This window comes from Panthera leo, chromosome E3, assembly GCF_018350215.1.
Source record: "Panthera leo isolate Ple1 chromosome E3, P.leo_Ple1_pat1.1, whole genome shotgun sequence".
NCBI lineage: Eukaryota > Metazoa > Chordata > Mammalia > Carnivora > Felidae > Panthera > Panthera leo.
In genome coordinates, this window is record NC_056694.1 from 25,212,738 (window position 1) to 25,236,632 (window position 23,895).

At 43.7% G+C, this 23,895-nt stretch overlaps 1 protein-coding gene across 1 annotated transcript in view; it reads right to left on the bottom strand.

Annotated features, from left to right (window-relative positions):
• Positions 1–4,440: 4,440 nt before the first annotated feature.
• The window catches only part of LOC122209642 (acyl-coenzyme A synthetase ACSM1, mitochondrial-like), a 41,100-nt gene continuing 21,645 nt past the window's right edge, over positions 4,441–23,895 (bottom strand). Inside the window, exons 5-13 of the mRNA XM_042921689.1 lie at positions 23,190–23,349; positions 19,347–19,426; positions 16,939–17,062; positions 14,641–14,721; positions 13,989–14,090; positions 8,615–8,742; positions 7,231–7,330; positions 6,236–6,355; positions 4,441–4,757 (exon numbers count right to left, since the gene is read on the bottom strand). Coding sequence (XP_042777623.1) covers positions 4,671–4,757; positions 6,236–6,355; positions 7,231–7,330; positions 8,615–8,742; positions 13,989–14,090; positions 14,641–14,721; positions 16,939–17,062; positions 19,347–19,426; positions 23,190–23,349 — 982 coding nt within the window. The 3' untranslated portion in view covers positions 4,441–4,670. The remainder of the gene's footprint in view (positions 4,758–6,235; positions 6,356–7,230; positions 7,331–8,614; positions 8,743–13,988; positions 14,091–14,640; positions 14,722–16,938; positions 17,063–19,346; positions 19,427–23,189; positions 23,350–23,895) is intronic.

Sequence of the window (23,895 nt, forward strand, 5' to 3'; positions counted from 1 at the left end):
ACCAGGATCAGATCAAGTACAAGAGGGGAGGGGGGAGGGTTCAGACAGGTTAGTAGGTCAGCAGGTCAGTAAATCACTAGGTGAGCAGGACACAAACAGCAGGTTAAATGGACTCTCAGGAGCAGGTGGAGCAGAGGAAGATCCTTCTTCTTCCAAGCCCTCACCAGACTGTCTGGGTGTTGCCTTAGCAACCCAGAACCTTTATATTCTCTCTCGGCCAGTCAGCCGCCCTCACCCCTGGTAGAACAATATGGACACCGCATGTGACCTCATTTTTAAAAAGCCACTTCCCACCTGGTGCACCACCACGTGCCATCCCAATGACAGTTCCTCTCTGGAAACTTGGCCAACCTTCTGGTTTCTGGGCCCTCCCAGCCCAGCTCCCTGTCACCTCTTCTGAGTGTTCTCTCCTTCCTTTCTGAACTCCCATCTCCCATGGGCAATAGCTGAACAACAGGGAAAGCAAAGGAGGACAGAACTGCAAGAACAATCAAATACGCAAGCAGACAGGAAGGTTTAACCCTTTCTCAGCAAGTCAAAGCAGATAGAACATCCACAAGATAGAGATCTTGATAGCAAACCATCTGAATCCCACAGCTATATCCATATATGTGTCCACATGTACATAACACTGTAGAGGACACATTCACTTTAGGCACAGAGGATACAGTTACAAAAATTCACCCTATTTATTATGGCCATAAGGGAAATTTCAAAGGAATGAAATGATTTCAGAGGAAGGAAATCACACAAAGCATGTTTTGGTAATGGAATGTGCTAGAAATCACTAATAAAGAGGTAACTAGAAATTCCCATATGTTTAGAAATTGAGAAGTTCCTCTAGAAGTAGAATATGAATCAAGAAATCCCAAAGAAAAAGAGCTATATTTGAACAGAATGATAGGAGCATGATAAAAATGTAATCAAAAATGTCTCCTGGCCTGGAATATCCTGGAATATTGGTGTGAGAAGACTGTCTGGTCCCCACATCAGCTCTAATTGACCTAGACATTTTAACACCACAAACAGTGGTAGATCTGTCACTTATCTGTGTGACCCTCTGATCAATTAGCATGGGCTGTACATTATGAACCTTACAGGGGGAGAATTCAACTGACTCACATGGGATCTCCTGAGGTCTCCAGGAATGAGAGCATTCTAAGAAAAATAGTTCATCAGCTTCCCTCCTGAGGGACCTGGGACAACACCCAATTGTTGGCAGCACCAGCTGTGCTGGGCAGGGAGGGCCAAGCAGGTGGGCAGGGGCCAGGGACCCAGGTGACTAGACAAACCCACTGTGATCATCTCTCCTGGGTCCTGTCCTGAGCTGAACTTCCTAAAGAGTTCCCTACATGATTGACACAATGTTTCCCCAACTCATTCAGGCCCAAGGCAGCTGAAAATCATTGCTCTGAACCCCCTCACTTTTATTTTTACGTAAATGTATTGTAACAGGACCCATTCTGGCACTGCTAAATACCTAAATACAAAGAAACCATACAAAACAAGCAAAACCAAACCAGAACAGGTGTAAAAACCCAATAGTGTTCAATTTCGTTTAGATGCTGCTGCCTGCCTAACGAGCCCCAGTGTTGGGCTGTCCTGGTCTCCTGGTCTCAAGGAGAGACCAGCTACAGAAGAGGTAGAGTCCGACTGGCCTAAAAGTGAATGGGAGAGAGGGCCCTGACTATAAGGGGGCCTAGGGAATTCCATGAAGCGTGGCCAGGGTCATCCCGAGTATAACTGCAGCAGGGATCAGGGAAAGAAGAAGCAGTTAACAGAGTTTGGGGGCCTTGAACAAGTGAGATAATTCATGGAGATGAGGAAGTGTCCCCAAAGCCAAAGTCAGCCTCCCATCTGGGGAGTCCTTCGTGGTCCCTGGGGGTAGGGCCAGGAGCCCAGTGAGATCCAACTCTGCTGCTTACCAGCTGTGTGACCCTGGGCTGGTGTCCTTCAGTAAAATGGGAGTGGCCATGCCGGTGTCCAGAACTGTGCTGAGGACAAGAGAAAGCCATGTGCTGAGCACTAGGGGATATCAGTGTCATTACCTCCATGGGGCATGTGCCTTCCCGGTCTGGTGCCTTATATTTGCACAGCTGTTAAAGGTAACACAGGTGGAAAACACAGTTCCCTCCAGTTTCAGGCCTGTGCTAAGCCTTTTCCTTTGCAGACATCATCTCTCAGGACCCAGTGGTCGGTACCATCTCCAACCCCTTGCACAGATGGGGAACCGGGCTCAGAGCCCTCACAGGGAAGGCTGTACCCAGGCTGAGAAAAGGTTCACTGCTGACTTGGGTCTTGGAGGGGACGTTGGGAGAGGGGAAGCTGGAGCCTGGAGACTCCAGAGGGAGGAGGGCCCACGGAGATGCTTGGCACCACAACCTAGCTTTGCTCCAGGTCACCCTGTACAGAAGATGAGCCAAACCAGGCAGCAAGGTCACAGCCCGGCTCCTCCACCTCAGGATGACGGCCATTCATCTGTGTGGTGACCATAATGCTGTCATATACTAGTCCTGATGATGCCACTAGTGCTATTGTTGTGGGAGAGGGCACAGCCCACTCTGACACACCCCAAGGGTCCTGGGGAGACTCACCTCACTTGACCTGGCCCCATGAAGCACTCTCACCTAAGTGTACCCTGTCCCTACCCTGTGCCCCTATCTCTGTGGCCACCATACCCTGGCCACTCTCTGGAGTCTAGGCCTAGGCACAACCCTCAATAAGGCACTGACATGGGGCAGATGCCCAGCAGTGGGTTGGATCCATGAAAACACCCCTTCAATGACAACTTAGATGGGCAGGTCATGCCAGAGTCTGTGCACCCCTTCTTCTTGTAGTGGCCTCCACTGGAGTGCCAGAGCTGTCCTGGACGGTGTGTGTGTGTGTGTGTGTGTGTGTGTGTGTGTAATCTGCATTGTGCCCCTGTGAGTTCTGTGTCTGTGGGTATAGTGACTGTGGACATGAGTTTTCTGCCTTTCGACTACCCAAGTGTCTTCTGTGTATGCATGTGTATCTGTGTCTGTGTCTCTGAATGAGGGTATGTTTGCTGTGTAATTCTCTGTCTGTGGCTATATTATGTTGTTGAATCACATGTATCCCTGAGGGAGTGTATCTGTATGTATCTGTACTTCCTGTCTGTGTGTGTATTGGTTGCATGTGTGTGAATCTGTGGCTCCTTTTGGTGTTCCTGATCATACCTGTATGTGTATGTGTGTGTGTTTTCCGTGTGTGTGTGTGTGTGTGTGTGTGTCCAGTGTGTGTTGAGGTTGTTTCATGGGGCTATTTCATGCGACCCTGAAGAAGGAGTGTGTGTACCCCTTTGTGTGTGTGTATCCCTCTGTGTGTATCTCTGTGTGTGTGTGTGTGTGTGTGTGTGTGTGTGTGTGTATTCCTCTCAGGGTGTCATTGGCTATGTCTGCAGTCTGGGTCTGTCTGTGAGCCTGTCCATGAGCCCCATACCTGAGTCCCAGATGATGCTGTGGGTGTTTCCATGCCTGTGTGTATCTGTGCTTGCGGTGTCTGTTTTTTTCCTCTGTGCATGTGTGTGTCTGGGCACCTCAGAAGTAAGTAGCTACAGAGGGAACCCTTCAAGGGTGATCCTGGGGTGGGTGAGCAAAAGACAATATGTGCTTCCCCCACCCTCAGGCTCAGCTCCCTCTGCCCATTTTTCTCCCATCCTCCAGTGCCCCCCACTTCAGGTGTCATCTCGGTCTCCAAGGATGGATAGAGTGAAGGGAAGCTCACAGGACCACAGGCCAGTAGCAGGGAGGGCTGTGGATGGCAGGAGGAGGTTATAAAGTGTGGGGAGGGCTCCTAGACCCTGGTGAGGCTGAGAGATACGTAGGCCCTGGGAAGAGTGAGTGAGTGGGGGCCCCAAGGCAGGGCTGGGGAAACAGAGCTCCTGGACCCCATGGAAGGAATGCAGGATGGGGCACCCTAGAAAAGAGCTGGAGGAGTCCTGCAGGACTCCTGAATCCCCAAAGGGCAGATCCTTCACTCACCTGTGCTTGTGCAGGCTGGGGCCAGGAAGCAGCAGCAGCAGCAGCAGCCGCAGCATTCAGAGGCAGTGGCAGCAGATCCATGGAATGGTGGATGGAGCAGGGAGCCTTGGTCTTGCAAACAAGTGGAATCACCACGCTGGGCTGCCCTCGGCCCTTTCCCCCTTCCCCGGCCACCTCACTAGCTCTGACCCTGGCCTCATCCTCAGCAGAGCATGGTCAAGCCAGACAGAGATGGACACCTGGGGCCACAGGAATGTCCCCCTGACCTCTGTGTCCTAGTTGTTGAATGGGCATAAGGAGTCACCCAGGGTCCCTGGAACCAGGAGGGAGAATCTGGCACCAGAGTTTTCTCTGATGGAACTTGGGAAGAATTATGGAGGGATAGCATTTAGTGCCAGTTTATTCACAGAATAAAAGCACAACACAAGGTTGCCTCGGATGCTGATGTCAATGTTTTATTACCAGACCACATTTGGAGCACTTACCCAGGGATGTGGAGGGAAGATAATAACATATTAATTTAAGAGAACAAAAATGCTAGAACATGGGCACTCCTGATGCTACAAAACAGTGCTCTACATTCCCCTCCTCACCCTCTCCATAGTGGGGAAACTGAGGCAGCCAAGGATGTAGTCAAGATTACAGAGTGGTTTCTGAGTGTTTTGCTGATTACAGCTGACCAAACTCCTTTTTCCGAAGTTCACTTCTCTTAATCTTGCCAGTGATGGTTTTGGGCAGCTCTGGGACAAATTCCACCTGGTTGAGGATGAAGCAAACCCATCCTGACTTAGTCCTGCTATCATTTACTACCAATGCCCCACCTCCCTTCTTTGCCTTTGCACAGTCCCCCAGACAGGCTGGCACCATGTAGTGGCCTCACTAGGCTCCACCAAGTATGTCACATTGTCCTTTGACCCACTAAGCTGGACGTAGCTCTGTGACATGCTCTGACCAGTGAAATGTGAGTGGGAGTGAAGTGTGCCACCTTGAACACAACACTTGGGAACAACTGAGTCTGGTCACCTCTCTGTCCATCTCTTATAGCATCTAGTAGTCACCTATGGCGGGTACTCTTTTATCCTGGTCCCAGGAGGACCATGGTGGACATGTGGTATGAGCAAGGAAGAAACTTCCCTTATTATAAGGTTCTAAGATTTTGGGGCTATTTGTTACCCACAATAACCTCTAGTCCATCCTAACTTTCATGCATCCTCTGTTTTCCTCCTAAGAGGCAGGACAGCCCAACATTCAAAGCATGATCTCTTGTCAGATACACGTGGGTCTGAGTTCCAGCTCCATCCTTTTATTAACTCCAACCTCAGGCAATTTACTGGGAGTCTCTGAGCCTCCGTTTCTGCTCTGTAAAATGGGTGGTTACAGCATCTCAAGTTTGAAGAGGATTAAATCAAATAGTAAAAATGTAAATCTTTGAGTCCAGGACCTGGTACACATAGTGAATGCCAATAAATGTTAGCTGTATAGCTTTATGTCCTGATTGTAAACATTCAGAAAATGCTGCAACGTATTATTACAAAAGAAGGAAATGTTAATTTGCGGCACATGTATCCTTTCAAACTGTTGTTTTCCAACAAATATGATATTAGGTATATTCATTTACAGCCTGCTTTTTTCTCTTAATAAGATACTGTGATGTTTTCAAGTTACAAATAAAAGATCTGCGTTGTCTTTTTAAATTATAGGACTACATTAAATACCATAAATAATGTAATCATTTCTCTATTCCTGAACACTTCCATAGGTTGCACATGGCCTTGAAAACAAATGAAGTAGAATAAAAACTCTCAGAATGTATTGTATGTTAGAATTAATATTACTTTGTTAGCCTTTATTTGTTATGTATCTATACATGTACTGGGTTGCAATTTAGAATGTATTTCTTACTACGAATAATGTTTTTAAAATGTGTAGCAGTTATTGATTGGAATTTCTTTTCCAAATGTTCAAAGATTACAAATAATCTTGATGTCTCTGGGCACTTGTCTCAATTTATTTCTTTACGTTGACCTGCCAGCCATGTTTTTGACACAGGACAAATGTTCCCTCTGATTAAGTTGGTTCCCCATATCCCTGAGTTGAACTGCTTCTTCTGCATAGGAAAATGTTCATTCTGTTGGCTACATAAGCTTCTCCTTGGCCACCCTAGAGGATTTGGGGCAGCAGAGCCCCAGGAACCACTGGAGGGGAGCACATCCCATCCATCTGCCCTCACTCACCTTCCTCGGGTACTTATATGGGGCTGTCACTGACTTCACATGCTGCTGCAGCTCCTGGGTGAGATGGTCCTGGTCATGGGAGAGGAATTCCGGGGTCAGGACAATAAATGCCTTCACCACCTGTAGCGCAGAACCAGAGTGAAGGCTCAGGCTGAGTGGCAACCAATTGTATAGTTTAAAAAGTAAATGTTTATTAAGTAAATGGAAAAACAAGGGGAGAGTTGAGCCTTTGCAGAAGAACACAACCAGTTTCCATACTTCCAATTTCTACTCTTTGTCTTATAAAATAACCTCTCGGCCTCCATTTCCTTCTCAGTGATGTGGGGATAGCATAGCTTCACCCCTCGTTGCATTTATGTCAAGATTCATTGAGATATTACATGCAAAACATGAAGCCAGTTTAAATTATTTGTATTCCTATCATTATCATCACCATTTTTACTATTATTGTAGATAGAGTTCTGTGGCCATGAAATAAATGTTGGTAATTAAATAGTTTTATATTACTTATGTCCCTATTACAGGGCACAGGGCCTCGTACATAGTAGGTAGTCAGCACACACCTGTTGAATCAATGAATGCATGATCCAGAGAAGGATTACTCAAATTCCCATTCCACCTCCACCACTTAAGAGCTTTGTGATCAGGCAAGTTACTTAATCTCTTTATGCTTGTTTCTTTACTGTAAAAAAAGATATCAGAATCCTTAAAGAATTAGGCTGTTGTGAGGGGGAAATGAGTTGGCACAGAGCAAGGGCTCATTCAACAGCAGATTGGAGGCCTCAGTGTGCAGGATTCACAAGCACCATTTTGTCACAGTTTTGGCCCAGTGCCCTCTGGTGACCACACAGTGTAAATGCACATGCACATGCTCTCTGCCCTCCCTTCACCTTAGGTGGGAGACTGGGAAAATAGGGTCTGGGGGATGTCTTTCTTGCACCGGCCTTCCAGGTGCCCACACACAGACAAGATGACCTCTGTGTCCTCCTCCTTACCTCCTTTCGAATCGGGTCTGGGCTGCTCACCACAGCTGATTCAGCCACTGCTGGATGTTCAGCCAGGGCATTCTCCACCTCTGCTGGCCCGATTCGGTACCTGGAGGATCAATGACTCCTTCTTGGTTTCTGAGCAGCTGGCAGGGCTGGGTGACCCAGGCCCTCAAGTGTCATATTTTGCAGAGTCACATCTTCCTTTGCCATGTAGGATAACTGTCTCAGGGAGCCCAGATACCTGTGACCTTCCTCTGTCTTGCACTTCATGTACACAATACAACACTCACATGCTCCCCAGGGTTTCTCACCTCACTGCTGCTGGTCTGGGAAGAGGGCCCAGGTTTAGTCCTCCCGGGGTTCCAGGGCTTGGCTCAAGCAGCTTCCCCTGGCATGAAACCTATTGGCAGCCTCAACTTTTACCTTAAACATTCATGTAAACTCTGTATCCTATTTCCCACTATATTAGCATGTTTTAGAAATTAAAAAAGGAAACAAACTCACTCCTTGAAATCTCCAAGAGGACTTGTTACTCTAGTGTAATATGCCAAAAATCTTTTAAATCACATAAGTGTTAGGGACAACAGACTTAGAGCCAGATAACTAGTTCAAATCTGGGTTGCAGCCCGTTCCCTTTGAAACTTTAGGAAACTTTCTTCACTGGTAACTCAGTTTCCTCATATGCAAAATGGGCATAATTGCATGTACCTTCTAGCATTGAGAGCTGGATTATATAAAGCACTGCGGAGCGTGCCTCCACATAGGAAGTGCTCCATAGAGTTTAATTGCTATTACTTATTATTAAGTTTTTCTGTGAAATGCTGTGTCCGATCAGAGAAGCCAAGCATAGAATAAGCTTCCTCAACCAGTAGGGGTCAAAGTAAAGTCTTCCTTCCAAATCCTTTAAATTGTATAATGTCTTTTTTTTATGTTTATTTATTTTGGGGAGAGAGAGACAGACAGACAGACAGACAGACAAAGTGCAAGAGGGGGAGAGACAGAGAGAGAGGAAGACAGGGAATCTGAAGCAGGATCCAGACTCTGAGCTGTCAGTACAGTGTCCGACATAGGGCTTGAACTCAAAGACTGCGAGATCATGACACAAGCAGAAGTTGGATTCTTAACCAGCTGAGCCACCCAGGTACCCCTAAATTGTATAATGTCTTATGTTCCTCTTGAAGACCTTGTTGAACTTCATTTTGATTGATTCTTCTGGATGCAGGGCTTGGGGAAGATACACAGATAGCCCCAGAAAAGGACCTCATAGACAAAGCTTGTTCAGAATTAGCCTGAGGATCAAATCACCAATGCATGGACAAATGTATGGACAAGCTAGATCCCATCAGGCATGTGAGAGTGATGCTTCCTGGCTCAGATCAATCATACCGACCCAGAGGAATTGATGATGTCATCATTCCTCCCAAGGAACCATATGTAGCCCTCTTCATCCATAGTTGCTCTATCCCCAGTGTTGTAAAAGTCCCCACACTCCACTTCTGCAGTCTTTACTGGGTTGTCCTGAAAAGATAACAGCACCCGTTTGTTGAAGACAATTAGTTTAAATTAAAAAAAATTTTTTTTACTGTTATTTTTGAGAGAGAGAGAGGAAGGGGCAGACACACACACACACACACACAGACACACACACAGAATCTGACGCATGCTCCAGGCTCTGAGCTGTCAGCACAGAGCCTGATGCAGGGCTCGAACTCACAAAGTGTGAGATCCTGACTTGAGCTGAAGTCAGATGCCCAACCGACTGAGCCACCCAGGCATCCCTGAAGGCAATTAGTTTAGCGATGATGACCCACAACCTGGTACTCAGATCTGGGTTCAAATTCTGCTCCTTGTTCTACCTGGCACTGAGACAAGTTTTGTAATCTTTCTGAGTCTATTTTCACTACATCCAAGTACTCAATGCACACTACTTGCCAATTAGTGGACAATATTGAGCCAATTTTAAGGACAAATTTTTGTGTGGAGCTCTAGTAGAATAAAATTTCCACTAGAGCATGGACCCTTTTATTTATTGTTCTCAACTTAGCATTCACAGTGTGTCTGAAAAAATGAGAGGTGTCAAAAACTTTTGTTAAAAGAATTTCCTTCCCCCAATACTATCTCACCCGATCCTCCCAGAAAGCCTATAAGGCTGGTATTTTTCAAATTAAACTGTTTACTTTAAGATAATTGTATACTTGCATGCAGTTATAAGAAATAACACAGAGATCCTGTGTACCATTTACCCAGTTTCCCCCATGGTAGCATCTTGCAAAACTGTACTTCAATATCACAACCAGGATATTGACATTGCTACAATCCACCAATCTCAGATTTCCCAGTGGTTTATTTGTACTTATGTGTGTGTGTCTGGTGTATTCATTACTTTGCAACTTTATCACATGTGCAGGTTCCTGCATCCACCACCGTGGTCAAGACACAGAAGGCTCCTACAGTCCCTAGGATCATTGCTCTTTTGTATCACACCGACCTTCCTCCTGCTTTCCCTCCCTCCTCCCTCCAAATCCCAAACCCCTTGACAGTGGCTAATCTATTCCCCAGTTTTATAATTTTGTCATTTTAAGAATGTTACATAAATGGAATCCTGTAATAGTATGCAACCTTTTGGGTCTAGCTCTTTTTTTTTTTTAATTTTTTCATTCCGTATAATTTTCTGCAAATTCATCCAGTTTCTTGCATTCATCAGTACTTTGATCCTATTTATTGCTAAATGGTATTTCATGTTATGGACGAACTCCAGTTTGGATGTCCACCTACTGAAGGGCATTTGGCTTGTTTCTGGTTTGAAGCTGTTGTGAATAGAACTGCTCTGAACATGCATGTACAGGTTTCATGTGGGGCTAGATTTTTACAGCCCATTTAGTAGAAGAAATGAGTGTTCAGAAAAGCACAATAACTTGCTCAAAGTCACTCAGCTGGTCAGTGGAAGGGCTGGTATTTGAATTTAAAATTCTTACTCTTCAGCCTCTGCACTCAACCACTAAGCAGTGTGTTAGCATCATCCCTCACGTGGAACATAAAATGATTTTAAGAGGTTCCAGAAAAAAAAAAGTTTTATTTTTTTTACCTTGAGCTTATTTTTTTTTCAGAGAGAGAGAGAGAGAGAGAGAGGCAGAAGGAGAGAGAGTGAACAAGATAGCAGGGACAGAGGGAGAGAGAGAGAGAGGGAGAGAGAGAGAGAGAGAGAGAGAGAGAGAGAGAGAAACCTATGTAGGCTCCTCGCCCAGAGTGGAGCCTGAAGCAGGGCTCAATCTTACAACCATAAGATCATGATGAGCCAAAATCAAGAGTTGGACTGAGCCACCCAGGTGCCCCCTAAAAAAACCATTTTAAAAACATTGAATGACATCTCTTTTTAGGTTCCCTTCCAACTGGATTTTAGGCAAGAATGCCAAGACCATTCAGTGGGAAAGTTAATCTTTTCAACAAATGGCACTGAGAAACTAGGATGTCCACATGCAAATGAATGAAATTACCATATGCCATACACAGAAATTAACTCAAAATGGGTCAAGAACCTAAACAGAAGAACTGAAATTCTGGAACTCTTAGAAGAAAACATAGGGGAAAGTCTTCATGACTTTGTTTTCGGCAATTATTTATTGACTATGACACCAAAAGCACATGAAACAAAAAAAAAAAAAATAGATAAAATGTTCCTTATCAAATTTTTAAAATTTTACATCAAAGGATACTATCAAGAGAGTAAAAGGACAATGCACTGAATGGAAGTAATATATGTGATATATTGGAAGCATATATCTGATAAGAGATTCATATCCAAAATGAATAAAGAGCTCTTACAAATCAACAACAGAAACCCCAATTGTAAAAATAGGCAAAGGACTTCAACAGACAATTGGCCAGAGAAGATACACAAATGATCAATGAGAATATGAAGGGGTGCCTGAGTGGCTCAGTCGGTTAAGTGTCGACTCTTGGTTTCAGCTCAGATCATGATCTCACAGCTTGTGAGTTCAAGCCCAGCATCAGGCTCCACGCTGACAGTGCAGGACCTGCTTGGGATTCTCTCTCTCTCTGCCCTCCCCTGCTTGTTCTCTCTCTCTCTCTCTCTCTCTCTCAAAAATAAATAAATAAACTTAAAAAATAGTTTAAAAAAGAATATGAATATGGAAAGATGCTCAACATCATTAGTCATTAGGGAAATGCAAATCAAAACCCAATGACATACTATATCACTTCCCACCCATTAGAATGACCATTGTATTTTTTAAAATTTTTTTAATGTTTATTTAGTTTTGAGAGACAGAGAAACAGAACCTGAGTGGGGGAGGAGCAGAGAGAGAGGGAGACACAGAATCTGAAGCAGGCTCCAGACTCTGAGCTGTCAGCACAGAGCCCAATGCGGGGCTCGAACCCACGAACTGTGAGATCATGACCTGAGCCGAAGTTGGATGCTTAACCAACTGAGCCACCCAGGCGCCCCTAGAATGACCATTGTATACACAACAACAAACCTGAAAATTTAACAAATATCGGCAAGGATATGGAGAAACTGGAACACTTGTGCATTGCTGATGGAAATAGAAAATGGTATAGCCACTTGTGGAAAACATTTTGACAATTCCTCAAAAAGTAAATATAGAATTACCATATGATCCAGGAATTCCACTTTTGAGTATACACCCAAAAGAAGTGAAAGCAGGAACTCAAACAGATACTTGCACACCAATGTTCATTGCAGCATTATTCACAGTAGCCAAAAGGTGGAAATAACCCAAATGTCTATTAAGAAATTGATGGATATACAAAACATAGTACATACATATAATGGAATATCATTTAGCCTTAAAAAATGACATTTGGTACATGCTACAACATGAGGGAGCCTTGAAAACATGTGTTAGGTGAAATGAAACCAGACACAAAAGGGCAAATGTTGCACAATTCCACTTAATTGAGGTGCCTAAAATAGGCATATTTTTTTTTTTACATTTTTTAAATGTCTGTTTATTTTTGAGAGAGAGAGAGACAGAGCAGGAGCAGAGGAGGGGTAGAGAGAGACGGAGACACAGAATCTGAAGCAGGCTCCAGGCTCTGAGCTGTCAGCACAGAGTCTAACACGGGGCTCAAACTCACAAACCGTGAGATCATGACCTGAGTGGAAGTTGGACGCTTATCTGACTGATCCTCCCAGGTGCCCCTAAAAGAGGCATATTCTTAAAGACAAAAAGTATATTAAAGGTTACCAACACCAGGAATATGAGGAAGAGGGAGTTGTTCAATGAGAACAGAGTTTCTGTTTGGGATGAAAGAAATTTTCTGCAGATGCATGGTGGTAATTATTGCACAATATTGTGAATTTACTCAATGCCACTGAATTGTGTGCTTAAAAATGGTGAAAAGGATAAATTTCATATTATATATATTTTATCTCAATAAAAAAATGAAAGGAAAAAAGCAAACAAATCTCAGTGGAGGGGTGACAACATATAGTCATGAGAGCATGTGAAATGACATACATACATATACAGGTTTGGGCATAGACTGAGGAGATCTTTGTAAAACGAAATATATAATTTCCAATTAAGAAAAAACTGTCATTGCTCTGGATTTCCCAGTTTAATTTAACCAGAATCTCTGTGGTTGGATCCAAAATTTAATATTTTTAAATCTCTTCAAATGCAGGGTTGAGAACCACTGAAGTATATACGTGTTACTCTGTGTTTACAATTTTCTCTTTTACACACATTTAAAATTGTGCTACAGTGAATAAAGGCTAGGGTCTGCATATTTGCTTTTGGGCAATAATATCTCAAAAGAAGCAGTGCCCCGCTTCCCCTGCCATAGGCCATAGAGTGACAACAGTGATACGAATGGCTGTTACTGTGGAGAAAGGAGATGGGTCTGAGGTCAATTTCAAGGTCTGTCCACCCTCCCCTGGCCAATCTTGGAAGCTGAGAATTTCTTCTTAGTGGCCACTACTAACCAGGCTAGGGTTTGTCTGGTTAAGAGTTTCAGGTATCCTTAGAATCTGTCACAGTTTTATGTAATCCCTCAATTTCTTATATAGGTGCTGGGGACCAAAAAGATGTGGGATTGAATCCTAGAGCGGCCATTTATTTGACATGCAGAAGACATACAACTCTTCCAATCTGCAGTTTCTTTCTCTGTGAAGTGCAGACAAAAGTGACCCCTGGAGGCTCAGCATTGTTAACAGATTTGTGGTTGGTAAGTGGAACTGTAGGATGTGAACCCAGTTAAAGCTTGCACTCTCAAACACAAAAGATCATTGTTACCCAAGTATGCTGCTTCTGAAACCAGACTTCTTTCTACCCCATAAGCACTTAAATGCCAGATGGCTTAGGACAGGAAGGGATGTGGGAACACGGGAGATTAATTAGAAGAGGCTTCATTGGGGGCACCTGGGTGGCTCAATTGGGTAAGCTTCTGACTTTGGCTCAGGTCATAAGATCACGATTTGTGAGTTCGAGCCCCTTCATGGGGCTCTGTGTGGACAGCTCAGAGCCTGGAGCCTGCTTCGGATTCTGTGTCTCCCTCTCTCTCTGCCCCTCCACCACTCACACTCTCTCTCTCTCTCTCTTTCAAATGAACACTGAAAAAAGTTTTTTAAAGAAGAGGCTTCACTGAGTTGGAGTGAATGACAGGAGGTATGAAGAAGGCTCAGGGTGCAGAGCTGAATCACCCCCACTCATCAGCACCCACACAGCTCCCTGCAGGGATTTTCAGGGCCTGGAAGGGGTCAGGTGAGGGTCACCACTTACCTCATAGCACATGAAGAGGCCAATGGGCTTGGTTGGCTTGATCCTGATGCCAATGTTGCCTTCAGTGTTGAGTGGCAGGATGTTGCCCTTCTCATCAATGATCTGGAGCAAGAGGCCTGTGAATCCCGCCCTGCAGGGCCACCCCAACACACCTGCCACACCCAAACGTTAGCTGACTATTCCTGTGACACCAGTGAGAATAAATGGGGGGGAGAAGCCCTGTCAGAAAATAAATTAAAACTGCCAAAAGTGTTTGAATTCAGCAAATGGTGAAATCCCAGTCATGGGTCTATTTGTTTCATGGATATAGAAGCATTGCAAATGCATCGTCAAGCTGGAAGACACAGGTGAGGAAAAACTAGAAGCACCAGCTGATGGAGAGAGATGCCAGGGTGCTCCAGGTGCTCTGGTCCCATCTGTTGTGTGTGAGGCCTCCAGCTGCCAGGCTCAGCTGCATTCCTGCCCAGGATACTGCAGTTCTCAAACGAAGCCTCCCAAGGAAATCAGAGGGAAAATAGGAGGAGAGGAGGAAGGACGGCAACTGGGGCAGGGGAGTGGGGTGGGAACAGCTGGCTCTGTCACCTGGTGTCACACAATTGTCCAATCCCACCTAAGCCCTAACTATTCCTGGCCAATGTCTTTAGGACCAAACCTGGATATCGAAAGGGGGGATACTTATCCCCATGGAACCTGGCTTGATCTTCATTCCCCGTAAAGTGCCACAACTTATTCCCTGTTTACAAAAGAAAGAAAATGGGGTTGGTCAAAGAGTCCTGGCTGATTACAAAGCATCAAGAACTATACACAGCATCCTGGCTCACCAATGTCATTTGACGCTGTGCAAAGAGCTCTTATGAGAAAGCTAGAAGGCCCAGATTCAAGGTAAGGTGCAAGGCATTGACCCAACTCTGGTCTACAGATGTTCACAGCACCTGTGGGCATGTAATATCAGGTGTGGTGGGCCCACTATATGTCAGATATGTGTCCATTTGCTGGAGGAAGGCCATGAAACCATTAATGTTTACTTGGGGCTGTTGCACAGTGACAGGAACCTAGTCGTAATTATTCAGAGCTGTGTTGAGAGTATTCATATTGTTTGTGTTGTCCCTTCTGCTAGAGAACTGCCCCACCCCCTTTATCTTCCTGATGCACCATATTCCTCCTTTATGGTACTCTAAAATATCATTGTTTCTAAAGTTAAGTCAGACTAAGATTTGTTTCATGGATGTGAATCTTCACTCCAGTTGTGTGCCAATTAATCCTCTTTGATTTCTCTTATGTAAAGGTGGGTAATTATAACACTTACCTCCCAGAGTACCTGGGTGTACGGAAAACCCTTCACCCAGTGCCAGGCACACCAGGTTATGTTCAATAAACAACTACTACCTGCTATTATTCAGCCCCCAAGAAAAGTCAGTTGGGAGATTCTTCTGTAGTATTTTCCCCTCATACTTCCATTGTAGCCAACAGAGCATCATACTTATTTTTGCTTGTCTGTTCCTCTCAGTGGATAACAAGCATCCTGAGAATAGAGACTGCCCCCATTCATTTCTATATCCCACCCCCCAGCATTCTAGTGCAACCCCTGCTTAAATACAAGAGTAACTGCAAGGTGAGTATGTACAAGCGGTTGGGCACTGTAGCCAGAGCTTTATATACATCCTTTCATCTCCCTTATTACAACCCAGAAAGACTGGATAATATTTCCATTTTGGAGATGGAGAAGCAGAGACTCTGGAAGGTTCAATGCTATGCCTATGGTCTCAAAGCCTGTGATTGGCAAGGCTGAGATCTGAACTTGTGTCTGAGTTCCTGGGAGGGGAAGCTCTTTCCCCTTTGCTATGCTGTTGCTCACAGTACAGGCATATGGAAAATGTTCCATAGACGAGGCAGTAGGTATGAAAGTACATTGAGAAATACAGCACCGTCAAGTATAAGGGAGTATTCTGTCTATTGTTGCAAATAATTGTTGTAAAGGGATGTCATGGGTGTAGGTAGTTCCCATTCCACCACCCTCCACCTTGTCCAAATATAAACTATGAACCATACAAGGACAAACTTGAAATCTTAATATATCTCACCTGAAGCAGATCAATTTACTGATTATTTAAAAGAATTTTTTTTCCAAAAAAAAAAGTCAGTGAAGTATATTAATTGAGGCTAAAATAGCCATTTTGCTGCAGCTCCTGAGATGGTAGCCAACCCTCTGTCAGCCTCGGGGATAATAAGGAGGTTGGGGAAGTGGCTCTGTCCAGCAATAGAAGTGGCTTGAGAATGTGTAGGACGAGGGATACCTGCCCCCACTATCATTGATAAAGTTGTTGTGGTTTACAACATGCATGATACTCTGAATGCCCCACCACATGGTTGCTCAGTGACGCCTTTGAGAATCACACTGTGTGTGTGTGTGTGTGTGTGTGTGTGTGTGTGTGTGCGTGTGTGTTTGGTATATACAGAAAGTCTCTGCTCCCTCCTCCACTCCAGCTAGTGTCCCACAATCAAACCTGTGTGCTGTTCACCTAAACCCCCAGAAATGAACTTCTGGGGCCAACTCCTGGCTGTTGTGGTTGTTACCCTAGGAAGGGATGGTGAAGTGGGCAGAACTTGTGGATGGTGGCCTCCTTGTTACTGGAAAGAACCTCCCACCCCTCCACCCTTGATGAGCTCCATAGAGCTTAATGATCACAGGGACAGTGGCATCATGTCCTTAGACCACTTTCAAAGTCCTCACCCAATAGTTTTCAGCACACTGGCCTCTTGACACATTGATTAGCTGTGAATTATCTTTGTGCAAACTGATTTGGGGCAAACTAGCCTAAAACTCTGAAGCCCTATCATCTTCAGGCAATGCTGTGAGCAGAGTGGGGCCTCTGCACACACGATTCAGCTCCTCTGCTGGGCTCCATGGCTAAGCACATCCTGACTGGCCCAGAAAGGACTGTCTACCTACTGTTTCTGACTGTCCATAGACCTCGTAGAGCAGAACGCCTGTCCGTCTTCTCCACTCCTCTTGCTCCTCTGGCAGCAGAGCCTCCCCACCAGTAATGCAGTGCTCCAGGGTAGGGAACCTGAGACTAAGGGAAAGGCAAGGTATCAACAGAACTTGTGGTCAGGTCTTGGATGCTCTGTCCCAGGCCCAGAGTGTTAAGAGCTCACTCATAGCCTTGCCATCTGGATCATTTATCCTCCTGCTTCCTCATGTTCTTACTTGCCTTTGGGGCAATTTACTGGAGGTCAAAGCCAAGGGAAAGTCACTCATTTCCTGGTGGTTCATATTAACTCTTCTGGCAAGGGGTGGGTGGTAGTGGTGAGGCTAATGGGTTTGGTCAAAAGTTTGGACCAAATTTGGAAGTTGATGTAAAAAGATGGCAAAGACGTATTTTTCAGGCCTTGTCTTAACATCCTCTGTGGCTAAGAAGGATATTTTATAAACCATAATGGGTGGAAGATAAGACTCCCCAAAAGCTTGTTAGGATGATAACAGAACTGCACTGCCTTCTATGAAGAGTGGAGTCATGTGAACTGAAGGGCTTTTGTATTTCTGAGCAGAAAATGCAAGTTAAGGGGTGGAAATGAATTGCTCAGGACATCAAGGAAGACCAGGATGAGTGTAGGAAGAGAGAGAAGGGTTGTAGGTAACAGCCCTGAGAGAAGGAATTTCAGAAAGAGCAGAAAAGTTGGCTGTCAACATTTGTAGTAGGTACACTGTGTGACATAAATCCTCTTCATTTTCCTCATCAAATTTTCCATAAATGAGACAAAAACAGACATAAAATAATAATGCATTCCTTGAAAGACATGGGGAGAAGCGACTGAGATCTGATTACCAGCTGGCCTGGGGCTGGACCAGGTCAGCTGTTGGGGATGAGAGAGGCAGCAGACATCTTGTCCACCTTTCCATCCTCATCACACTGTCCTGGTGCCTTTAGAGTCAGAGGTGATGGACGGGAGGGCTGGTTTTACTGAGGTGTTTTCTTCATTCTTCAGCTTTATTCAAAATAGATAAAATGGGCAGAGTGTGATGCAGTCACTAGTTATGACATGGTTGGATTTTATTGGATTTGGACAAAGATAATCATCTGATGAACACTTCAAAAAGTTGCTAATTATGAGTTTTGAAACACAAACGGAGTCCAACCAGCATGAGGCTTCATGAATAAAATCAAGTTGTGTTTCAGAATTAGCTTTGTAAGGGAGGTCATTAAACACCTTAATATTTTAATTCTATATTTAAAACATGTTACTCTGATTTTTGGAGCAACATTTTAATTTCAGAGTCTTTAAAAGATTCATAAACGCCCATATGTTTCAAAGAGCAGATTCCAGTTTAGCTAAAATTAACTCACAAACATGGGAAAATGCAAAAAGAAAACTATAGGAAGAGAAAACTATGCATCCATCAGATTGAGAAAAATGAAAAACTCTGACAATAACAGATGATGCCAATGTGATGGAACAATGGGAATTCTCCTACCTTGCTAGTGGGAGCATAGATGGGTTCAATATCTTGAAAAATTGGGTTGTAGAATGTAGTGTCAGTGTGAACTAGCAATTCTTATTCCAGAAAAATGTGACAGAAATGCATGCTTATATGCACCAGGGTACATGTGCAATAATTCAATGCAGCACTTATCATTAATAACCCCAAAATAAAAACTACCTGAGTGTCCATTAATGGTAGAACTGAAAAAAATATGCAATGTTTTAATACAATGGGATATTATACAGCAATGAAAATTAACTACAGCAACATGCAGCAACATAGACATCTTAAAAACATAATGTTGAAAAAAGAAGCCAGATATTCCAGAATAATGTATGAGTACATGCATAAAGTTCAAAGGAAAGTAAAATATAATAATTTGTTTAGGGTTATTTCCTTAGGAGGTTATCTGTAAGGGAAAATAAGGAAATTAACATGATAAAAGTCAAGATATGAGTTCCTTTAGTGGAGATAGGGAGTCATGAAGATATCTCTGGGGTGTGGGCAATATTCTATTTTTGTGACTCATGTGAGTGGTGACATAGGTGTTTTGTTTTCAACAATTCATTAATCTATAAATTTATGTGTTATGTATTTTTCTGTATGTTTGTCCTTTCATAAGAAAAATGTTCAAAAAATAATAAACCTACAATAATGCAAGACTCACTTAGCATTTCATTTGGATCTCTTAGTCCTGCTTTAAGGAATCAATTAGACTGACTAATGATAATTAGCCAACACTTAACTTAGCACACACACACCTGCACACCCCTCAAAGAACCACAGTTAAAAAGTCAGATCACAGTAGGTTGGATTCCTTAAATTCCTAACCAAAGATTGTTATGACCAGCCAGCCACCACCACTTCTACCATACCTGGTAGGAATCTGCTGTAGAATCATTCGATACACAGCTGGCGCAGCAAGGCACTGGGTGATGGGGTATTTGAACAATGTCTAGAAAGTGAGGAGAGAAGGAATTTTATTCTTATAGTAAGGATTTAAAATATCGGCTATTAACATTTTAATTCGGATCTCCCCTGTAGGACAGCCCAGTAGTCATTTGTTACTTCTTTCAATATACCTATATTGAGCATGAATTTTGTGCATAGCATGTATCAGGCACTGTTGGGGGGAATGAAAAAAGAGTTAGATAATATTCCAACTGGGAGTTTGTACTAATAATAGAGGAGATAAAACAGGACTCAAATGGTAAGGCAGAAATTGGTAGATGTCATAAGAGATACTGGAAGGAGAACTTAGCAGAGGGAAATACTCCTTCTGATTGGGTGATCCAGGGACCTCATGGAACAGGTGGCATTTAGTTGCGGTATTTAACAAATGGATATGGTCTCTATAGGCAGAGGAATGGAGGAGGTTCTTGCAGGTAGAACGAGTAACAGGAGCAAAGTCTCCAGGGTTGAAGAAACACTTAGGTATAGTCAAAAGATGGTTTATTTAGACAGGAGAGTCACAAGAAGTAACTTTAGGAAGACTGAGGTTAGATTTAGACAGGTGAAGGGCAGGAAGTAAATTGAGGATGATTGACCTTAGCTGGAGATCAGATAGAGTCTAAAATGTCTGGTATTCACCATGGTTTTGCTAGAAGTGGGAGTCTTTCGGTTTCAGATCAGGGTGGAGGTACCCTGGGAGGGCAAGAACACTGAAGAGGAGAGAATGTGGGTTTGGGGTCTGCCTGCCTGACTTCAATCCTGTTACTTAATTCCTCTGCAACTCTGTTCCCTTATTTGTAAAATGGGAATATATATACCTTCCATGCAGAACCATAGGGAAGAGGAATGGGCACAGAGAGAGAGAATCTCAAGCAGCTTCTCTGCTCAATGTGGAGCCTGACACAGAGCTCGATCCCAGAACCCTGGGATCATGACCTGAGCCAACATCAAGAGTCAGTCACTCAGCCAACTGAGCCACCTAGGGGCGCCAGTCCCTCTCTTTCTGAGCCCAATCAACTTCCTTCCTTCCTTCCTTCCTTCCTTCCTTCCTTCCTTCCTTCCGTCTGTCCTTCCTTCCTCCCTCCCTCCCTTCCTTTGTTCATTTATTCCTTTCTTTCTTGTCTCTCTCTCTTTCTTTCCAGTATAATTAACATACAGTGTTATATTAGTTTCAGATGTACAATATACTGATTCAACAATTCTATGTATGACTCATTGCTCATCACGAGAAGTATATTCTTAATCCCCTTCACCTATTTCACCCGTCCCCCCCACTTCCCCTCTGGTAACCATCAGTTTATTCTATATAGTTAAGAGTCTGTTTTTTGGTTGGTCTCTTTTTTCTCTTTGTTCCTTTTGTTTCTTAAATTCTGTATGAGTAAAATCATATGGTATTTGTCTTTCTCTTACTGATTTAGCATTATACTCTCTAGATCCATCCAAGGTGTTGAAAATGGCAAGATTTCATTATTTTTTTATGGCTGAGTAATATTCCATCATATATATAGACACACATACATATACCACATCTTTATCCATTTATCTACGGATGAACACTTGATCTGCTTTCATAATGTGGCTATTGTAAATAATGCTGCAATAAATATGGGGGTGCATATATCCTTTGGAAATAGTGTTTGCGTATTATTTGAGTAGACACTCACTAGTACAATTAATGAGTCATGTGGTAATTCTATTTTTAATTTTTTGAGGAACTCCATACTGTTTTCCACAGTGGCTGCATCAGCTTGCACTCCTACTAAACAGTGCATGATGGTTGCTTTTTTTCCACATCCTCGCCAACACCTGTTGTTTGTTGTCTTTTTGATTTTAGCCATTATGACAGGTGTTGGTTTATATCTCCTTGTGGTTTTGATTTATATTTCCCTGACAAGGAGTGATGGTGAGCATCTTTTCATGTGTCTGTTGGCCATCCAGATGTCTTCTTCAGAGAAATGTCTGCTCATGTCCTGCTCATTTTTTTAAGTAGGTTTCACTGCCAGCATGGAGTCCAATGTGGGGCTTGAACTCACAACACTGACATCAAGACCTGAGCTGAAATCAACAGTAGGACACTTAACTGACTAGGCCACTGAGGCGCCCCACAAGTGAAAAATAAATCAAAATAATTAAACTTTCAAATGCTGCTGTTTGTGTCTTCGTGTGTGTGTGTGTGTGTGTGTGTGTATGTATGTGTGTTTGTAAATTTGTGTAATTAATAATTTGAACTAATTCAAGCTTAAAACACACTGAGACCTTGGAGACACCCATGTACTAGTGGAGGAGGGGAGGGGAAAGGTGGATTCGGTGTTCTTTGTGCAGCTTTAAGCCTCAGGGACTGGCAGGATGTGAGCAGTGAACAATGATGGAGAGGCAGATATTGACATGAGGTGAGGAATGAGAAATGGGAAATGTAGTCTGACGTGCTGGAGGGATCATCAGATGGACCTGGGGTAGAAAAACAAGGGGGAATTTGCATGGAGGGAGAAGACTAGACCCAAGGTACAGTTTTGAGATCCCCTTGAATGGATACCCATGCTGGTGAAATGGAAGTAGAGGAGATTTTTTAGAAGGAAGAGGAAGGGTGAGGACAGACGCTTGTAGGGCTGCAGTGTTCAGGAGTAAGGTGGGTGAAGAGGATGTGGCTGGAGCAAGCGGAGAATTGTCTATGGAGAAATTTGATACCAAGGGAGGAAAGACTGGGTTGGTCCAGTGTGTAGCCGGGTAAAGGGAAGGTATTTTTCAGGATGAGGAACTTTGAATATGTTTATGGACTAAGGGGGAGTACAGTTCATGAAGATGAAGAGGTTGAAAACATGGGAGAAAAGAGTTAATGGATGATAGATTAATGGAGACGGAGAAGTGAGGGGTTGAAAATACAGGAGAAAAGGTTTAATGGATGCAAGATTAATGAGAAGGGCTCCTAACAGAAGGACAGAGAAAAGAACAAGATCTGCAGGGGCTGTGGGGAGGGGACTTTGAGAGGTGGAGGGGCAGGTCTACCTCTGAGATGGAAAACACATTTTCGGGTGAATGGAAGTACAACGAGAGGGTTCACACGGGTGACTTGAGTTATTACTGTGAGATACACCTAACAGGAACAGCAGCCACCACTGCATGCCGGGTGCCTCTGTATGCCAACTCAGGGCTAAGCACTTCACCCACTTCTCCTGTACCATCTCATTTATATTTCAACAATTTTGTGACATAGGAATTATGAAAACTCCCATTTTACAGATGAGGAAACTGAGGCTCACAGTAGCAAGTAAACCACAAGTAAATGTCAAATGTGGCATGAGAAGCCAGATTTGTCATTTTCTAGGGGCTCTGTTTTTAAGCACTTCATTAAATTGAGCAACAGCAATAACAACAACAAAACACGTACACACACACACACACACACACACACACACACACACACCAGCTATATGGTCTGGCAGATACAGGGTCCAGGATCCAGGAGACATGAGCTTTCTCTGGTTGGTTTAATCTCTTAAAATGTTTATTCAGGGTTCCAAGCCCACAAAATCTGATCCATAGCCCTGGGGAAGGGCTTGGAATATGTATTTTCTTCAAGGTTTCGTGTAGTGTTATTCTTATACAGTAACTAATTCAGTGTTCTGCACTTTGAGAAACCCAGAACCAGGGTTATATTATGCTAATGAGACTTTTTGCTACATAAAATATTTCTCAGCAGGCCAGCTTTTGAGTTTGAAACATGAGTTTCTTCTAGGAGTTTGTTGATAGTGGAAGGTTTGTCTTCTTACCTCTTGAATGACCTTGGGGTCAAACTGGGGCAGATGATGGATGAAGAGTGTAGACCCTGATGTCCATGGTTCAAACAGGCACCCCAAGACAGCCAGAATCCAGCCTGGGTCCGAAATGCTCCACAAGACATCAGATGTCTTCAGTTGTAGACATTTCCTGCTAACTCCAAAATACAGTGACCTCAGCTAGGTGATCATGAGAATGTGATCAAGGGCTGGGGACTCTGATTTTCAGGGATGACCCACCTCTCGTTCTCAGTGCATGTGGTTTGAGTGGGCTCCAGACACACTGCCACCCCAGGTCCCTAAAGCATGCCAAATCCTATTTTCTGGTCATGTGTGATTTCAATGGGTTTAGTTATAATGATCCTTAAGGCTGGGAATTGACTCTGTTACTTATATAGTCCTAGGTAATGCTGGCAGCCATTTGGGCGTAACAAGGGATAAGCCTTTCTTAGAAGAGCAACAAAACACATCAGATGGAGAGATAAAAACCTGATCCAGAGACTCTAGCTATGTCTGAAGCCAAACCCTGGAGTGCCCTGCCTCATGATCCAATAAATTCCTTTATTCACTTTTAGGCTTAAAGAGGTTGAGATTGGGCTTTCTGTCATTTATGATGGAGAAAGAGAGAGAGGGAGAGAGAGATAGAAATAAAGAAAGAGAGAGAAAGACCCCTAATTAATACCCCACCTTGGCAAGGACT